We start from the raw sequence: 16357 nt of genomic DNA, 5'->3' as shown, positions 1-16357 counted from the left end.
CTGTGACAACTAACATAGTCAAATTGACCGTGCAGGTAGTCACAATAACTAGATCAGTAGTCATATATGCTGTTGACTACCTTTCGGCTAATATTTGACTAACTGAATAGTCATAGTGACTAATTTAAACTTTCAGTGTTGTGCCAAATCTGGATAAGACAATAATATTAATAATACCTTGGGTAGATAAAACCTTAGTGTTTCGTATAGTTTAAACATGTAATGAATAGTAAAGGTAAAGAGATGAACGTATCAATTATATTGCAGTTATGAGTATCGGACTGATGATACCATTGGGGATGAAACTTCCACTAGAATTTGCATCGGCACAGTGGTTGTAAAAAACTCGTCAAAGATACCCGGTCTTTGAATTTTGTACACATACTAAAACTCATCAGTGACGATCGAATCATCATAGAATGAATGAGACATTTGTGATTCAAGACTATTGTTCAGTACAGTTCGTTTTTAAATTGTTCAAATGATGTCGTCACGTTGACAGTTTATGATAATAACGTCGATGTACCGTATTGAAAATGAAATTGAGACAATGGTCTTTCCAGATAAAGTTGTACTGGAGTACTTAGGTGTGACTTTGACATTATTGAAAAATTTTAAGTCTAGTTATTTTTACAGTAGTGAAATGGGCGATGTAAGTACATTGGCGTTATGTTACTTTTTTAAAAACACAATACGTTTACATTTGTATTTATGACACAAGATAGTTGCATTTTATCAGTATTCATTTTGTATTGTTGGTGTGCTTTGTCATTTGTCTGGCGTTCTCTCTATTTATCCCTTTATTTATCTTTATTATTCCACTCATTTGATCTGATTGATGTTGGGTTATATTGTCATCTTAATGAGAAATGTTCTATTTATGGAAAGATAACCAAAAGAACATTAACAAGTCTTTGGTAGCATTTTTTAATACATTTTGAATAAAGATACAAAAAATTGATTATTTTAGAGTTTCAAATACTCATTTTAGAAGTAGAACGTCCTATCGTCCTTTGATATCGTAACAGTTTAAGTTACGTCCAGTCATATTAGATATAAAGTTCATGGATTATATACCTTGGATAAACGCCAGCCAACGGCGTAAAAAATGAAAAGAAATGTGTACACTAATGCGATGTCTGAATACAACTAGAATTGACAAGAAATATAGTGAATGCATTTCTACCAATTGTCGTTAATTAATTGTCCTAAAACTAATCATTGAACGTTTAACAAACAATTCAAAACTTTTAGTCTGTAAAAATGACATAAATCTATATATGATTCCATGTGTGCCAATATAAGAAAAGTACAGTGTAAAACGGAACGGTTTCATATCGAGCTGGTCAAGTAAGTTGGGCTTGCTTTCAGTAACTGCAAGTATTCTTTAGTACGGTATTATTTGTTGATTTTTTGTTTTATTTTCTATTATACTATGATTTAAGAGTTAAGTTTTTATTATATTGTAAGTTCTCTTCTGTTGGTTTTGCAAGTCCACTGATCGCGATTAAAAGTGAACACTAGTTTAATCTCGCAACATGTACATTTGCCTGTCAATTGTTAGGAGCCTCGTCAGTTGTGTCTTATGGCATGTCTTCATATTGTTCGTAATTCGAAGAGCTTTGTAATTTGGTGTTGAATGAAGATCGTTGCTTGTTTATGCTTAGCAATTCACCACTTTTATACCTTATACTATATATCTTTTTTAGTTATTTTTGTCGGTTAGTTTCTGTCTCATTGATGTATACCCCACGTCTCCTTTTTAATATTGTAAGAAAAGACCCGTGTACAAGGCAAAAGTTGCGAACATTTATTTTGTAACAAGAATTTAAGTTTGCTTCATCGTCTGAGCTTGGATTGAACAGTAAGTAATCATGTTAAGAGTTTTTATAAAATTTTCAAAGCGATGAAATCAACCAACCAGCAAAATACGGACCACTATTTATATCGCATAAAATGCAATCAGTAGGTGATACGGTAGAGTGGGTTCTAACACACACTGCATCTCCGACATTTAAGGCAACAACGATACTTCCTGTTGAAAGTTGACCTGAACATCCATTGCTGACATTCACAGTGATCGTGCCCTCCCCCTCGCCATTTTTTTATAATTTCGAATGTTGAAGCGCATCACACGGTATTCGCAAGGTATAAATGGATCCCTATACTCCATCTATCGGAGTAGTGAAGATGCCTGTAAAATTGTTATAACTTTTGTTAATATTAGTCTTCACTAAATCAAATGCTAGAATATGGTGTGGTCCAGGGTTTATTTTACTGCGACTCATAATTGCATAGAATGCGACAGTCTTTATGCCTTGTGCTGACGTTTGTCGGTCCATCAGTCTTGATACTGGAATACGACAGTATTTTGAATATATTGTATAACGAAATAAGAATAAATTTAAGCTAATGAAAATAAATCAGCCTAGAAAATAATCATCATATAAACAGCATGATATGAATACAATAAGATTAAACCTTGGTTTATCATACTAGGTTTCAGTCATGAAACATTGACACATTCCTTTTATTATTTTCCGAGTAACAAATGTTGAGTTACACTGATGAGACTTATGTACACGTAACGCGCGTTTGGCATACCCAATTATAAGCCTGGTATCTTTGATGAGTTTTTACATGGATTTCATTAATAGGGTTGATCTCCCGACATAAAAACTAACTCAGCAGAGATATAACGAAATCGACGCTGCATAAGTATTAAGGTCATCATCACGAACTTGTTGACGAATGCAACTCATTTACAACATGTGTTCGAATTCTTAGATTTTAGCTTCCAGAATATTCTGTTGATCTGTAATTTACCGGTTGTGACATTTTGACTGAATGTGGATTCGCATGGTGGATGAGGCATATATAGTAATAGATGCCAATCCTGTCGACTCCCCAGGTCTCAATTGTTTTGGAGTACATGCAATTCCCTCAGTTGTTATTATCTGGGTTTGTATGTTCGTGATAGGTTTGTGAGATTTGAACATCGGTAAACTACTTTTGTTTTAAATTAGCAGATATTTTCAATAAAACATTTGTATTATTTTTGCTTGTTTTCCTTCATAACATGTTCTTGCTCAAATCAACAAAATTTACTACTAGGAGGTGTTTAACGACATTGACTACCCATGAGGGTCTCGGACGGTCGGTGTTATCTTACAATATTTACTTCTTAGAGAGTTATAAACCGCCTCTCATTTTTCCATCAGACAATAATATGAGGTACCATGCCAAACACGACAGTGTCATGAAGCATGTCAAGGATTTATGGACGGAGGATAACACACAGACATGGTAGCTATTCTGACGTACAAACAAAAAATAAAGTCGTCGGCTCAAATTTATTTAAGGAATGACTGTAATATTTTTTCTGTCTATGAAGAAATAACATCAAAAATGTGGTGCACACTGAATAACCCGCGTAGCGGGTTATTTTAAAGTGTGCACCACATTTTTTATGTTATTTCGAATAGACAGAAAAAATATTATAGTCATTTCTTATAATTTAATTCTAAATTCCATTTTAAACCGGAGTAAACCATGAAAAAACGTTGATGACGTCACGGTCACATGACAAAATTATGTCTATGAGCTGATAAACAAAACAACGTCAGCCAATCAGAAGACGCGTTACATCCAAAATTAAATTATTGTAGCATAATAGTTTTAAACTTAATCTACATTCTAACATATTCCTTCATAGTCTATCTTTTGTCCAGAAAGAAATATGTGATTCTATTTCAAGATTTTACATTCGGTCAAGTTTTAAGGTTAGAAACTTTGCATGATCGATGGTTGACTACTTTGGTGATGTCTAAGGGTTAGATTAGAATCAATCCGCTTTTTGTGATGTCTAATCACTATATATAACTTATCAGCGTAATTTAAAAAGGGTTTTACGACGAGTGTCACGTGTGGGGCAGGATCTGTTTACCCTTTCGGAGCACCTGAAATCATCTCCAGTCTGTGTAGTTGCTCGGTCTTTAGTTTTGTATGTAGTGTTTTGTAGCCATTCGTAATTTAATGTATTTCATATTTTAGAACATATAGTATCAAAATGAAAACAGCGAGCCTCGTATCGTAGAATGGTTTCGTTATCTATCACACAATTTCCCCGCAGTCTTTACACAGGACATCGATATTCAGACTTAAACATTAACAATGTAACTCCTATAATCCATAAAAACTATATAGATATATGTAATTCAATGCAACGTACTGTTGTTGTAAAATTGAAACTTAATAAAGTAAGACTTTATTTTAGACACTTATGTTATATAAATACGAATAAGCAGATCTATCACTTACTTCGGTCAAGTGAAACTTCACCCTTTTTTTTATTTCTGACGAAGGGTCTAGGTTCTTGTCGTGATTCTCCTTTGTAAACAAAGTATCCCCTGATAATGCCGACTCTAAGTTGGTTTTTGACTTCATAATGAGTTGTCTTAGAAACGACATGGATTTATCATGAATTCCTTGTAGACGTTTTACCTTGGAGAGTGTCATCTTTAATTTTATGATTTCGTTTTTCTGATTCATAACCTTTTTAGGTCCCCGATCTCGTTGGTTGGCTTCACAAGAATTGTCTCGACCTGGGTAAGTCTCTCATCATAACGATGTTGTTGCAATGAGGTGTCTGCACATATGCCAATAATTGTGGTATAAAGAATAATAATTTTAAAGATTTTTATGAACATTGGACTAATATCACATCCAAACTGCACATATGTTTACTTTCAATCTATGTGTAATTGATAAAACTACATGAAAGAAATGATCACGATTTGGCGAAAGATATGAATAGACGACTTTTATCATTATATGAGACAAAAGAAAGAAATTAAAGCCACCATGCTTGTCTGTAGTCTTTTTTATAAAGCCTTCACTTTTCGCTTTAATACGCGAATAAAGATACGCCAGTAAAGTGATAGAAAAATATGATTTTGGTTTACCTTAAACTACGTCTCATGGTTTACAGTACGTTCCACTCAAACTAAAGTGTGCTAGACTCAGCTTTGCGGTTCATTGCCATATCCAAGAGTTTTCCCTTGAATTTATTTGTTGGTTAATAAATTCCGAGATCGATGTAGGATTAGAAAAAAACTTTTATTCACATATTTTGGGTTTGGGGAGCAAGTTTTTTTTTAAAATTTTCTATAAATCAACCAATCTTTTTTTCTAATTGTAAGAAGACGTTCAATTCGGGTCGAGTGAATCATCGGACCTTACAACCGGACATCCAATGTCAAAACGTACATGTGCATCTGTGATTGAATAGTTGGGATGAGAATTTCATATACCGAATTGTGCATATTGATCCGAATCTTCAAATGTTTGCATGTACATAAGTAAATGACCCGCATGTTCTTGTACTTGTTTTAAGTCAAGGACTTTGCTAACGGGTGTTTTTCATTTAAATCTAATTGTTAAATGAGTCTTTTAAATTCCCCGTTTCTATTTGTAATTTTTCTAGACAATTGTGGAAGCTTCACATAAACTTACTATATGCAAGAGGTTTCTTTTATTTGGTTTTTTTTAGAAACAATTAAAACAAAATTATAAATGTGTTTTTAGGAAATAGAACTCTTTGAACTACACATGGCTTACGGCTAAAACAATGAAGATTTTGTAAGCGTAAAACCATCATGGAAATATTACAAACTTCAAACAGTGAATTCTATCCTTGACCTTTTCAGCAAAAAATTGATTTATGGCATATTTGTATCATTTCTTCCACTTTGTACAAATTCTGTATTCAAATTCTTTATGAAATGATTAAATAAAATGTCTAGAATAATTAATATGAACACACGAAAATGCATCACAAAATACGCACAAACTATAATTGAGTATAAAGTTTAAGATAAAGCTTTGAACATGCAATTCAAAATATTGAAGATGATATTGAAATTGGTATGATGTTGACGATTTGTATTATCAAAAATATCTTTCATGATTGCATATTTGTATGAAATTCAGGACTTTCTTACATACTCGTGTTTTGGTATGAAATTCAGGATTTTTTATTCTCAAAAATCCTTACATTTTTGCATATTGGTATGATGTTGACGATTTGACATTCTCGAAAAATGATTTAGATACATTCTTGCATATTGATGTGCCTATCACAAGTTAGGTATTCTATTCTTAGTTTTACTGTGTACTATTTTGTTGATTATTTATTTGTGAAAAGCAATGTTTTCATCTTAATAAATAACTAAAATAAAGACTGATGCAAATACTTTGCCATCGTCGGTGAACGATACAAGAAATACAGTTTTAGCTGTTGTGTGTTGTAAGGTTACCTCCAAATATTCATACTAACCCCATTCAGAGTATCAGCAAATCATCATCATATAACCAGTGAAGCTTGTCCATAATTTGCCATACAAAAATACCTATGATTCACTACTGATGTATGAACAAGAACTTGAACCAGTTATTTTTTCTTTGTGTTAAAAAAAAATCTTTTTAACTTCCTATCATGGTATATGATATGATATCACTGATTCACGTGCTCATAGCCAATTCTTTCAATTGTCACCCCCCCCCCCCCCTTTTCTGTTATTTAAGAAATTGATAAATGAAATTACTGAAAACGGGCCTAAAAAATCCTCATCTTACATCTATCGTGTAAATAAAATGCATGTACATTGACTTGAACAATAAAATAACATTTATATCACAATTGCAGGATACAAATAATATAAATACATGCACATGTATAATCCTAAAAGGAAATTATGGTACAATTTTCATTACATATTAAAAGAAAGGTTGTGATTTAATAAATAAAATATGTAAAAATACAAGGACAAACAAAATGTATGCTAAAGAAGTTATGGACCTCTAGAATATATTTACAGCTTGTCTAGACTGGATTAATCTAGAACTTCGTATATGATATAGACTACCTTATGTTGAACTCTAGAGGTTTTTTTTCTTCTAAGTATTCACTATTCATGCTGTAGGGTTGCATTCTCATAAATGTGAAAGAAGAATGAAGAGATCAAAAAGAAAAACATAGTTTAAATCCCGCCTCATGGTCATGTACTTGACGTTGTCTCGAACAAGGAACTTCGTCACTGGTTTTCTGTGTATTTATAGCCGTTTCTGGAAATGTGTGTTGGTGGCAGATCTTTGCAAGTCTTGTTAGATTTATTTTATCCATAATTTACCTGAACTCAGTTTTGAGCTTGACATAGTCTTAAGACACTTGTTGAAGACCACGCATAGAATAGAAGCAAGTATTGTGAAACATATCACAGCATGTCAGATCTTAATTTTTGTGCACGAAATATGAATTTACCCAAATTACATTATAACTCCCTAAGATTATTTGAACTCATTAAGTGTATATATGAATAGATAGAAAGTTGCCTCCAATAATTATGGTTAATAAAAAAAGTTCTAAGACCTTAATAAGTGTAACATTTAAGAATGGAATGTATCTCATCCTTAATGTCCTCCTCACAAAAACTAGAGTTTATTTCTTCTAGAAATGTCCAAATTTTTTAGCTAAATTATGACTACTAAGCCTATTTTGGTAATACATGTCTTGTTAACAACTGGTGTTGGTTTACATGAGTTATGTTGTAAACAAAAATGGTGTACCATATATCGGACAATCAAACAATAACACAACAGGTTATATAGATTAACAATATCTTGTTTGTAGTTTAATCTGCATTGAATCTTTGATGCTGGAATTGTCTTATTTTTCTGTTAATGGATTATTTGCAGCTGTTTTGGTTCCATTGACCATTTCTTCGTCCTTTGCGAGTCTTCTAACAGGAACAGTTCTATGAGCTTTTTTCAACCATCCTTTCTTACGGAAAAAGAAAAGCAGTGCTACTATAACCAAAATAATTGCTGTTGCAATTATTACACCAATCAACCAATCCCATTCAAAATCTAAAAAGAAAAAAAAGGACAAGTTGATATAATAAAGAATGTCTTAAGACTATTTTCAAAATAGGAGAACGATTTTTTCTTCTTCTACGTATTAAAATGAATTAAAAGAAATGCAGGGTATAATTTATTTAGACAGCGTATCACAACGAGGAGGAATAAAAAGACAAGACAACTAAACAATACCAATAAAGTATAAGTATGACCTTATCAATGATACGTCTTCTGATCTTCAATTATATATTACATTATAACTATAACTGTAAAATACCATTTTCTATTAGCTTTGTGTAAGTGAAACCACACATCTTCAATGAATCTCTTTTTTTTTGATAATTCAATTTAGTTCTTAACTGCAAACAATGCATATAAAAATAGGTAAATTACAATAAAAATATACCATACCTTCCGAATCCCCTGTTGCCGCAGCTGTGTTAGCAGGTTCATTTGGAGCTTTAGTTGTCTACAGATAAAATATACAAATATGAAACGCTTAATGTCATCGTGCTATCTAAACTAAATATATGAAAGCTTTACAGAATAAATGCTACATTTACCGAACGGATTTGAACTTTACAAGACTATAGATACTCTGTTAAGACAATAATTCAAATTCATCTTTTTACCTGCTTGTTCGATTTTGCTTCTTATCTCTATATCAAGGGTATTAAATCATGCGATGAAAAATATCTTTTTCGTGCATTGTATTTTTATAACTGTTGCCATCAGTTTGTATCTTGTCATTTTTTCCTACTGGCATTATTTAAATCTCAAAACTGAGATAAAGAATTATTGCTTAAAGTTGCTTGCTGATATTCATGTATTTATATACAATTCTTTCTCAAAAACAGAAGGGCAAGTCGGAATAACTGTTATAAAAGGGAAAGTATTAACGGTACCGGAGAACATTGGAATACAGGTATCAAACCACCAATTCAAAATCCCTATCTATTCAACCAAATTCTGCAATTTGTCACAGCTTTCTTCATATTTTACCCTAAGTTTAACTTCATAGAAACCAGGTATATCCTGAATTGTACGTGTATCACCTTTCTACATGCCAATTTTCAAGCCATGTTTAAAGTCTTGTAAGAAAGAACTGCCTTCGGAAGTCAAGTACTACTAAAAATAACCCCTGGTTTTCTGGAAATCTTAAATGAGTATACTATGGAGCGCATTCATTCTCATTTTTTAATGCAAAATCATAGACAAGTAAATTTTGGCTCAAAATGGTGTAAATATATTTCGCTTTCACCAAAAGTTTCATTTCTGCATATTTGTTGGTTAGTTTAAGTAAACAATGACATCAAAAGCACTATTTTTTGACAGAGTAGGGCTACATTTATATACGTTCTCAATTGGAGTGAGTGAATTGGTGGTCTGACACCTATGTTAGAACGCGTCAACTCAGAATCACGAAGACGCGTGTCCAGACAAAAAACACACAGAGAATATTCATATCTAAGGATTATGGAATAACACTTCCATAAAAATCACGATATTATGAATCGAAAGTAATGCGCTCTTATTTCACTTTTTATTGTAAAATTAACTCTATGGTCTTAAGCAATGGTATAAAGAATCCGCATTTGCGGACCTTTAAACTGGCACGTACTTATTTAATCAAAGTTCTGAAGTACTGAACATCGGATGACCGCAAGTTCTTGTGGATGGTCAAAAGCACTTGTCACAGAAAAAAATCACATCTCTATACCTGAAACTGAGGTTAATGTACAGAGATATTTTTTTTCTATGACAATTTCGTGCGTGGATGATGAATAAATGACAGGAAATTCAACCTCACCGTAATAACTATTATATTGTAGTGATACAAATCAGTATACACTGGTTTGTTGTTGTATATTATATTAATATAACAGTTACATGTATATATAATTTTCATCCATTTGAATATCATTTTATTCTACTATTCTAATAATAGTGCAGTGCAAGTGCATGGTGGACACTCTTCTGTAAAAATTCGATTTTTCTAAAAGTTTGGATATGGGTAGGCATTCATATTTTCCCGCAAAAAAACAATCTTCCATGCAGAGTTACCGGTCCTTGCCGGGATTGTCGCAAAACGTTCTTGAGATATTCTTCCGCATGCTTCAACACAATTTTTCGGTACATATATATATGTATATACATATATATATATAACCAGTCTAAAAGGGTACAACATCACCAAAAAATGACAATAAACGAACAAATGTAACTATAAATATTTCGGATAACAGATATCCTTCATCAATATGAGCACGATGTAAAATGAATCAGATAAATCTATTCTGATTATTAAACTATAGCAATCTTGAATTCTATACAATAAAAAAAGTGAAACAGTTTCACCCGAACATCATATGTAGAGACGCTAATAAATTTTTAAAATTTCCAAAAAACGACTCAAAGACATGCCTAAAATGAAAATAGTAATTATAGATATGAACTGGCACAACTTTAAAATTCCAAAAATGACGTCAGTTAAGATGTTACAACAACTGCGTGTAAATACATTCCCAAAAGAACAGCACTGATCGATATAAGCTGGTAAAATATGACAAACAGAGGCTGTGTATTTATCATTCCAAATAAATAGCAGTTTTATAATGAAAAGAAAAAATAATAGTAAATTTGGGCTAAGGTTAAAAGTTGGACGTGGATGCGTACTTGTATATCCCTACCAAATGAAAAGAACCCTGGTATTGAAACTAGTAAAATTCCAAAAATTCCAAAAGAATCCTTAAAACTGTAAGAGTCAAGTAAGGAAGCCGGAGTAACTGGAAACAAATGATGTCAGGAAAATGAGTGACTCATTCTATGTTTTTTCATTTATGCCCTCTGGGGAAACTGTCCTTAGCTTTCTTATCCAAAACCTTTCCCCGAGCAAGTCTTTCGGCCCTTGACCAACCCTCGTTGTGGTCTATGATTGTGATTCTAAGGTTTTTGAGATCAGCTTGGCCGTGCCCAGGTGATCTCAAATGACGACTTACGGGGAGGTCGGGCTTGCAGGTGTAGTCACGCATCCACGTCCAACTTATAACCTTAGCCCAAATTTACTATTATTTTTTCTTTTCATTATAAAACTGCTATTTATTTGGAATGATAAATACGCAGCCTCTGTTTGTCATATTTTACCAGCTTATATCGATCAGTGCTGTTCTTTTGGGAATGTATTTACACGCAGTTGTAACATCTTAACTGACGTCATTTTGGAATTTTAAAGTTGTGCCAGTTCATATCTATAATTACTATTTTCATTTTAGGCATGTCTTTGAGTCGTTTTTTGGAAATTTTAAAAATTTATTAGCGTCTCTACATATGATGTTCGGGTGAAACTGTTTCACTTTTTTTATTGTATAGAATTCAAGATTGCTATAGTTTAATAATCAGAATAGATTTATCTGATTCATTTTACATCGTGCTCATATTGATGAAGGATATCTGTTATCCGAAATATTTAAAGTTACATTTGTTCGTTTATTGTCATTTTTTGGTGATGTTGTACCCTTTTAGACTGGTTATATATTATATTTTGTAGTGTACTGTATCATATTTATATGATCCATCGCCCCGTAAGATTTATCGTTGGCTATTATTCAGTCATTTAATATATATATATATATATATCTAACGACAAAACATTTTCATATTATCAATTTATGTTCTAAACAAAAATATTTTTATCAGTATTCATTGAAGAGATGTATTTATAACAAACGATAAGGAATGTTATTTTGCACTCGTTAATATCCGCGTATTTATCATTTTTATAGATCGGTTAAAAACCCAAAACGAATATTACGCAATGGAAATCTAGGCGATAGCAATACATCGGAATGCCCTCACGGTCATCGCGATGTAAAAAGTATTATGTTCATTTATAAGAAATAAGATTCGACTTTATATTCATTTGTATTGTCTTGGTTAATCACTGGCATATATTTGTTATATCTTATTTCTGTTACATACAGTGCCGAAGTCTTTTATTTCTACAGTCAATAGTTCGGTCTTGTTGAAGCCGCAATGATCAGTTACTTTTATTTTCAATACATAAGTGTCTACAGGAGGTTCGCTTACGATAACAACCATATCTGTAAAAAAATGATAAGATTAAATTGAAGTTAGTCATTTTTTTCTGTCAAATTATCTTGGAAAAAAGTTTTCGGGAAAACATGATACAAAGAACAATACACAGTACCACAAATTTACAGAAGGTTGAACAACAATATTTACAAATCTAAGGCTTCTAAAAACCCTGATCGAAGGACTGTTTGTTTGAAAAGTTAGTTACGAAGATTTTATTCTAAATGTATCATTCTCCGAATTTTCCTTCAATGATGAAACCTTTCTCTAGCTATATGGACATGGGGTTGAGATATATTAAAAATGCTGAAATTATGCGCAACCCGTCTCCGGTTAAGATTAAATGAAAAGTCTCATGAATACATATTCAAATGAGGTTGTATTATTGACTTGCAAGCCAATAATACATCAGCGATGGTGTTTTTTTTTTTGCACATTTTGACAAAAATTAACAAAACTGACTGCTGATAGCGATATATTATTTCAATATTCAGCTTTTATAAATGTTTGAAAATCATATTTTGATTTTTTTTCTAAATAGTAAATAATTCCCCTTTAATGTAGAACTACATTATGATCATTATTCCATTTGTTTATTTTTCTGAGTGAAAAACTTGTAGAGAAAACATATCTTCATTCACACCTTGTTTATTTGTTTACGTACTTGTATTCTTTATTTGAAAGTATTGATCGAATCCGAATACTTCCACTTTCAATCCAGGAATGTCATGTACATCAGTATCAGTGACTTCTATAAGGAAAACTTCCGTTGGTTGTTGGTCAATATCATACATATCAGCTTGTGAAATGATGCTAGTGTGTGGTAAATTCTTAAAACTCGGTGGCATATCTGAGAAAAAATATAAGCAATATTAAGAGACAATTTACGGAACAGTGTTCTCTATTTCATAAGTTTTCATTTGAATTTTCCGTGGAGTTCGTTTTTTTTTTGTTATTTTACTTTTTCAAGTAAGGTTAAATGCCAATATTTCAATGATTTCGGTTACTTATGAGCATCTAAGATCACTCTCTGTTTTTGGTGGGGTTCGTGTTGCTCAGCCTTTAGTTTTCTATCTTGTGTTTTTAAAACTGTGTTTGTCTGTTGGTCTATTCTTTTTTTGCCATTGCATTGTCAGTTTATTTTCGACTTATAAGTTTGAATGTCTCTTTGGTATTTTTCGCTTCTCTTTTATGTATTCTACTTAGCTTTTCTTTCAGTATATATATAACAAACTCTTGACAATGAACGTGCCTGATGAATATTCCCAATTGCATTCAGTACATAATGAAATAATTGGCACTACCATTGATTTTATTTTCAAAAGTTTAATACATATGTGTCCATATACTGCTATCCAGTTATTAACACTTACGATCTTGCATCTTGTCAATACTTATATTTTTGAAATGCACAAGGTCATGGTTTTCCCAAACTGTTTAAATCGGTTTTCCAAGACGAGTCCTCTTATATCGGTATCCTTCTGTTGCCAGTTGGTTTTTTTTGTGCTTGAGTCAAAGCCCTTATACCTGATTTTACAGGTCGTTCTCATGTTGTATTGATTATATCCTTGTCCTTTGGTCTTTGGTGGACAGTTGTCTCATTGTCAACCATATCATATCTCCTGATTTTTATAACTCCTTATTTCTTCATGATCACCACATATACAGATAATTTTACGCGTCGAAAAAGGACAAACGACAAAAACAAATGTTATTTAGTCACTGTTTGCATTTTCAAAATTTTGCATTTAGGAAATAATAGAATTCAATTTTGCTCGGAATACAATTTAAGATTTAACTTTCTTGATTTGTAATTTTGACTATTTTTCGTAATTTGTTTTCAACACTTTGATATCAATATTTTTTATTTTTTCATACTTTATCTAAATACCTCAGGAAAATTTCTTCAAACTCAATACATTATTATTACTATATGAAAATAAGAAGATGTGGTATGATTGCCAATAAGACAACTATCCACCAAAGTTCAAATGAAGTTGATGTTAGCAATTGTGTCTACGTCTATGTCTATGTCTACCTCTAACACTTCTTCTTTCTATTGAAATTTATTTGAATTTCCAGATAGATAGTGCAAATCAGTGAATTCATCTTTCGGTCATCGTTCTGTAAGCCTATCTTATAATTAAAGCTAAAGGTCTGAACTTCTGGGATTCAGTTTCCCCCATTTATTACTTTGATTTTTTAAGTACCGACATAATTATTGCTAGAAAGAAATTAGATAAAAAAGGTGAACTTTTACTTATTGTTCCTGTCAACGAAATGGAAAAAAAGTATAACAAATTACAGAATTCCAATGTAAAATAAAAAAAGGGGAAGTCCATAAAAAATGTTAAAATCAAACGTTATCAACCAACGGAACGAGTGAAAAACAGCTGTCATATTCCCGACTTAGTACAGACACTGAACGAAGAAAAAATTGCAGAAAAAATTGAAAATAGATAGATAAACATACTTTCATTTCCTAGAGCTTCAATAGAGTATGACCTTTTATCGACCCTTGTCGCAGCCGACCAATCAACTAATGCTCCAAATGAAGCCCCTGGCATTGCCTGCAATACGTAATTACCGTCACTTCCGCCATCCTCAAAAATAATCGCACCACTCGTTTTTGTGTGCCTTAAATAGAAAAGATGATATCGACTCATTGTTAAATATCTTAGGGGTCGACCCCTTACATCGAAAATAAATTGCATTCTATGTGTTCTCTGTTCCTTTTTATGTTGAGCATTTCGACCTTAACCTTCAATGGTACTATAACCTTGACATTGTGACCTTTTGAAAGGTCAAGTGGTCCTGAGTTGAACGGTGATAGTCCCATGTCTCTACGACTTCCGGTTCTAAAGTTCGGTATTGCCTCGTATTTTTAATTATTCATTGTGCCCTTAAAGAGCTATGGAATTTGCGATACAGCGTTGTACTTCACCTACAGATCATGTTACACTTGGCAGATTTGAGATTTATGTTGTCGTTTTAGAGAAATTGCAGTTTGTTATTTTTTTTAGCGAGGGCATATATTTCTGAATCAACAATGGCTAGCCCATTGGAATTTTCAGAAATTGAAGAGTTTAACATGGTTATATTTTTGACTTAATCCCAAAAAACATTTGACGAAAAACAAAGAAAAATAAGTAGTTTGAAATTTTCTTGTTTTACGTTGACTTTGTTCATAAGTTCTGTTTATAAAATTGATGTTGCATCATTTTTTGGACTTTGCCAAATGGGGTCATGCGACAGATCAAATTGAACGTGTAAATGAGGTCTATTCAAAAATGAAAATTTTAAACCCCCTTTTCCATCTTAAAGAGAAGGTTGTCGCATATCAGATGAAAGTCCATAAAGCGCACATTTCAAACATCAATTTTTTGTCCTCCAAAAGTGGGTTGGATGGGATCATTGGGTTCGAAAAAACAAATTTGTCGCATATCAAACGAAAGGTCGTGCTGTGTACATTTCAAATATCAAATGCATGTCCCCCAAAAATTAGTTGGATGGGGTTATTAAGTGCAAAAATATAAACCTTACTAGATGGTGATGTTGTTGCATATATAATGAAAGATCATCAAGTCTACATTACAAATATCATACTTCTGATCTCGAAAATTGAGGTGGATAGGGTCATCAAGTGCGAAAAGTGAAACGTTTAAGAAGGTATTGTGTCGCATATCAAATGAAAGGTCGTAAAGGGTACATTACAAATATCAGACTTTTAAGGGAAACACCTTTCAATTGTTTCAAATACTAGTTATATAATACCTTGTTTGTTAGTATACATATATTTTTCGGCAATTCACTGTTTCAAAATCTATTACATTCTGGGTAATATTTTCAAAAGCGTGCAAAATGTTATGAGTGGCTCACAACGGCCTTGACAATGAAAATTCAACCTATGAAATGATGTTATTCCTTTTTTGTGTACTAACAATGACATTACCCATAGTCCTTTAGATTTAAGAAACGATGAAGAATATCTATCATCCAAAAAACTAATTGACCTTCGATATTACTTACCATCCCATATAATCACCTTTCTCAACAGAAATTCTATTTTCTTCTGGTATATTTGTAACTACACCCCCTGCTTTATCAACTGAAACATAAATTACAATCTTTATCGCCATTTTCACGGATTATCAAAAATAAAAACAACCGAATTTTAAAAAAATCACCCCAGTTACTGTAATGATGTGAAATGCAATGTGTTTAAATTTGTTACTGTAAGTTGAAAAACGAATTACAGATCCCTGTATGTTGGTGCACATTACCATTACAGATCCCCGTATGTTGGATACCTTACCCGTAACTCGTAATAATAGTAAGATTGAACGAG

The 16357-nt window shown here is 32.3% G+C and overlaps 1 protein-coding gene across 1 annotated transcript; it reads right to left on the bottom strand.

The window, feature by feature from the left end:
• Window positions 1–7673: 7673 nt before the first annotated feature.
• LOC127715486 (uncharacterized) lies at window positions 7674–16101 on the bottom strand. Its single transcript, XM_052221548.1, has 6 exons — window positions 16039–16101; window positions 14483–14646; window positions 12674–12859; window positions 11896–12017; window positions 8329–8386; window positions 7674–7926 (listed from the first exon to the last, which is right to left on the bottom strand). Exons 1-6 carry the CDS (start codon window positions 16044–16046, stop codon window positions 7727–7729), a joined length of 738 nt encoding a protein of 245 aa, XP_052077508.1. The 5' UTR covers window positions 16047–16101; the 3' UTR covers window positions 7674–7726.
• Window positions 16102–16357: the final 256 nt, after the last annotated feature.

This window comes from Mytilus californianus, unplaced genomic scaffold (genome assembly GCF_021869535.1).
Source record: "Mytilus californianus isolate M0D057914Y unplaced genomic scaffold, xbMytCali1.0.p SCAF_9, whole genome shotgun sequence".
Classification (NCBI taxonomy): domain Eukaryota; kingdom Metazoa; phylum Mollusca; class Bivalvia; order Mytilida; family Mytilidae; genus Mytilus; species Mytilus californianus.
Note: the sequence above shows the minus strand (reverse complement) of the source record. Positions and strands in the feature narration are given on the sequence as shown.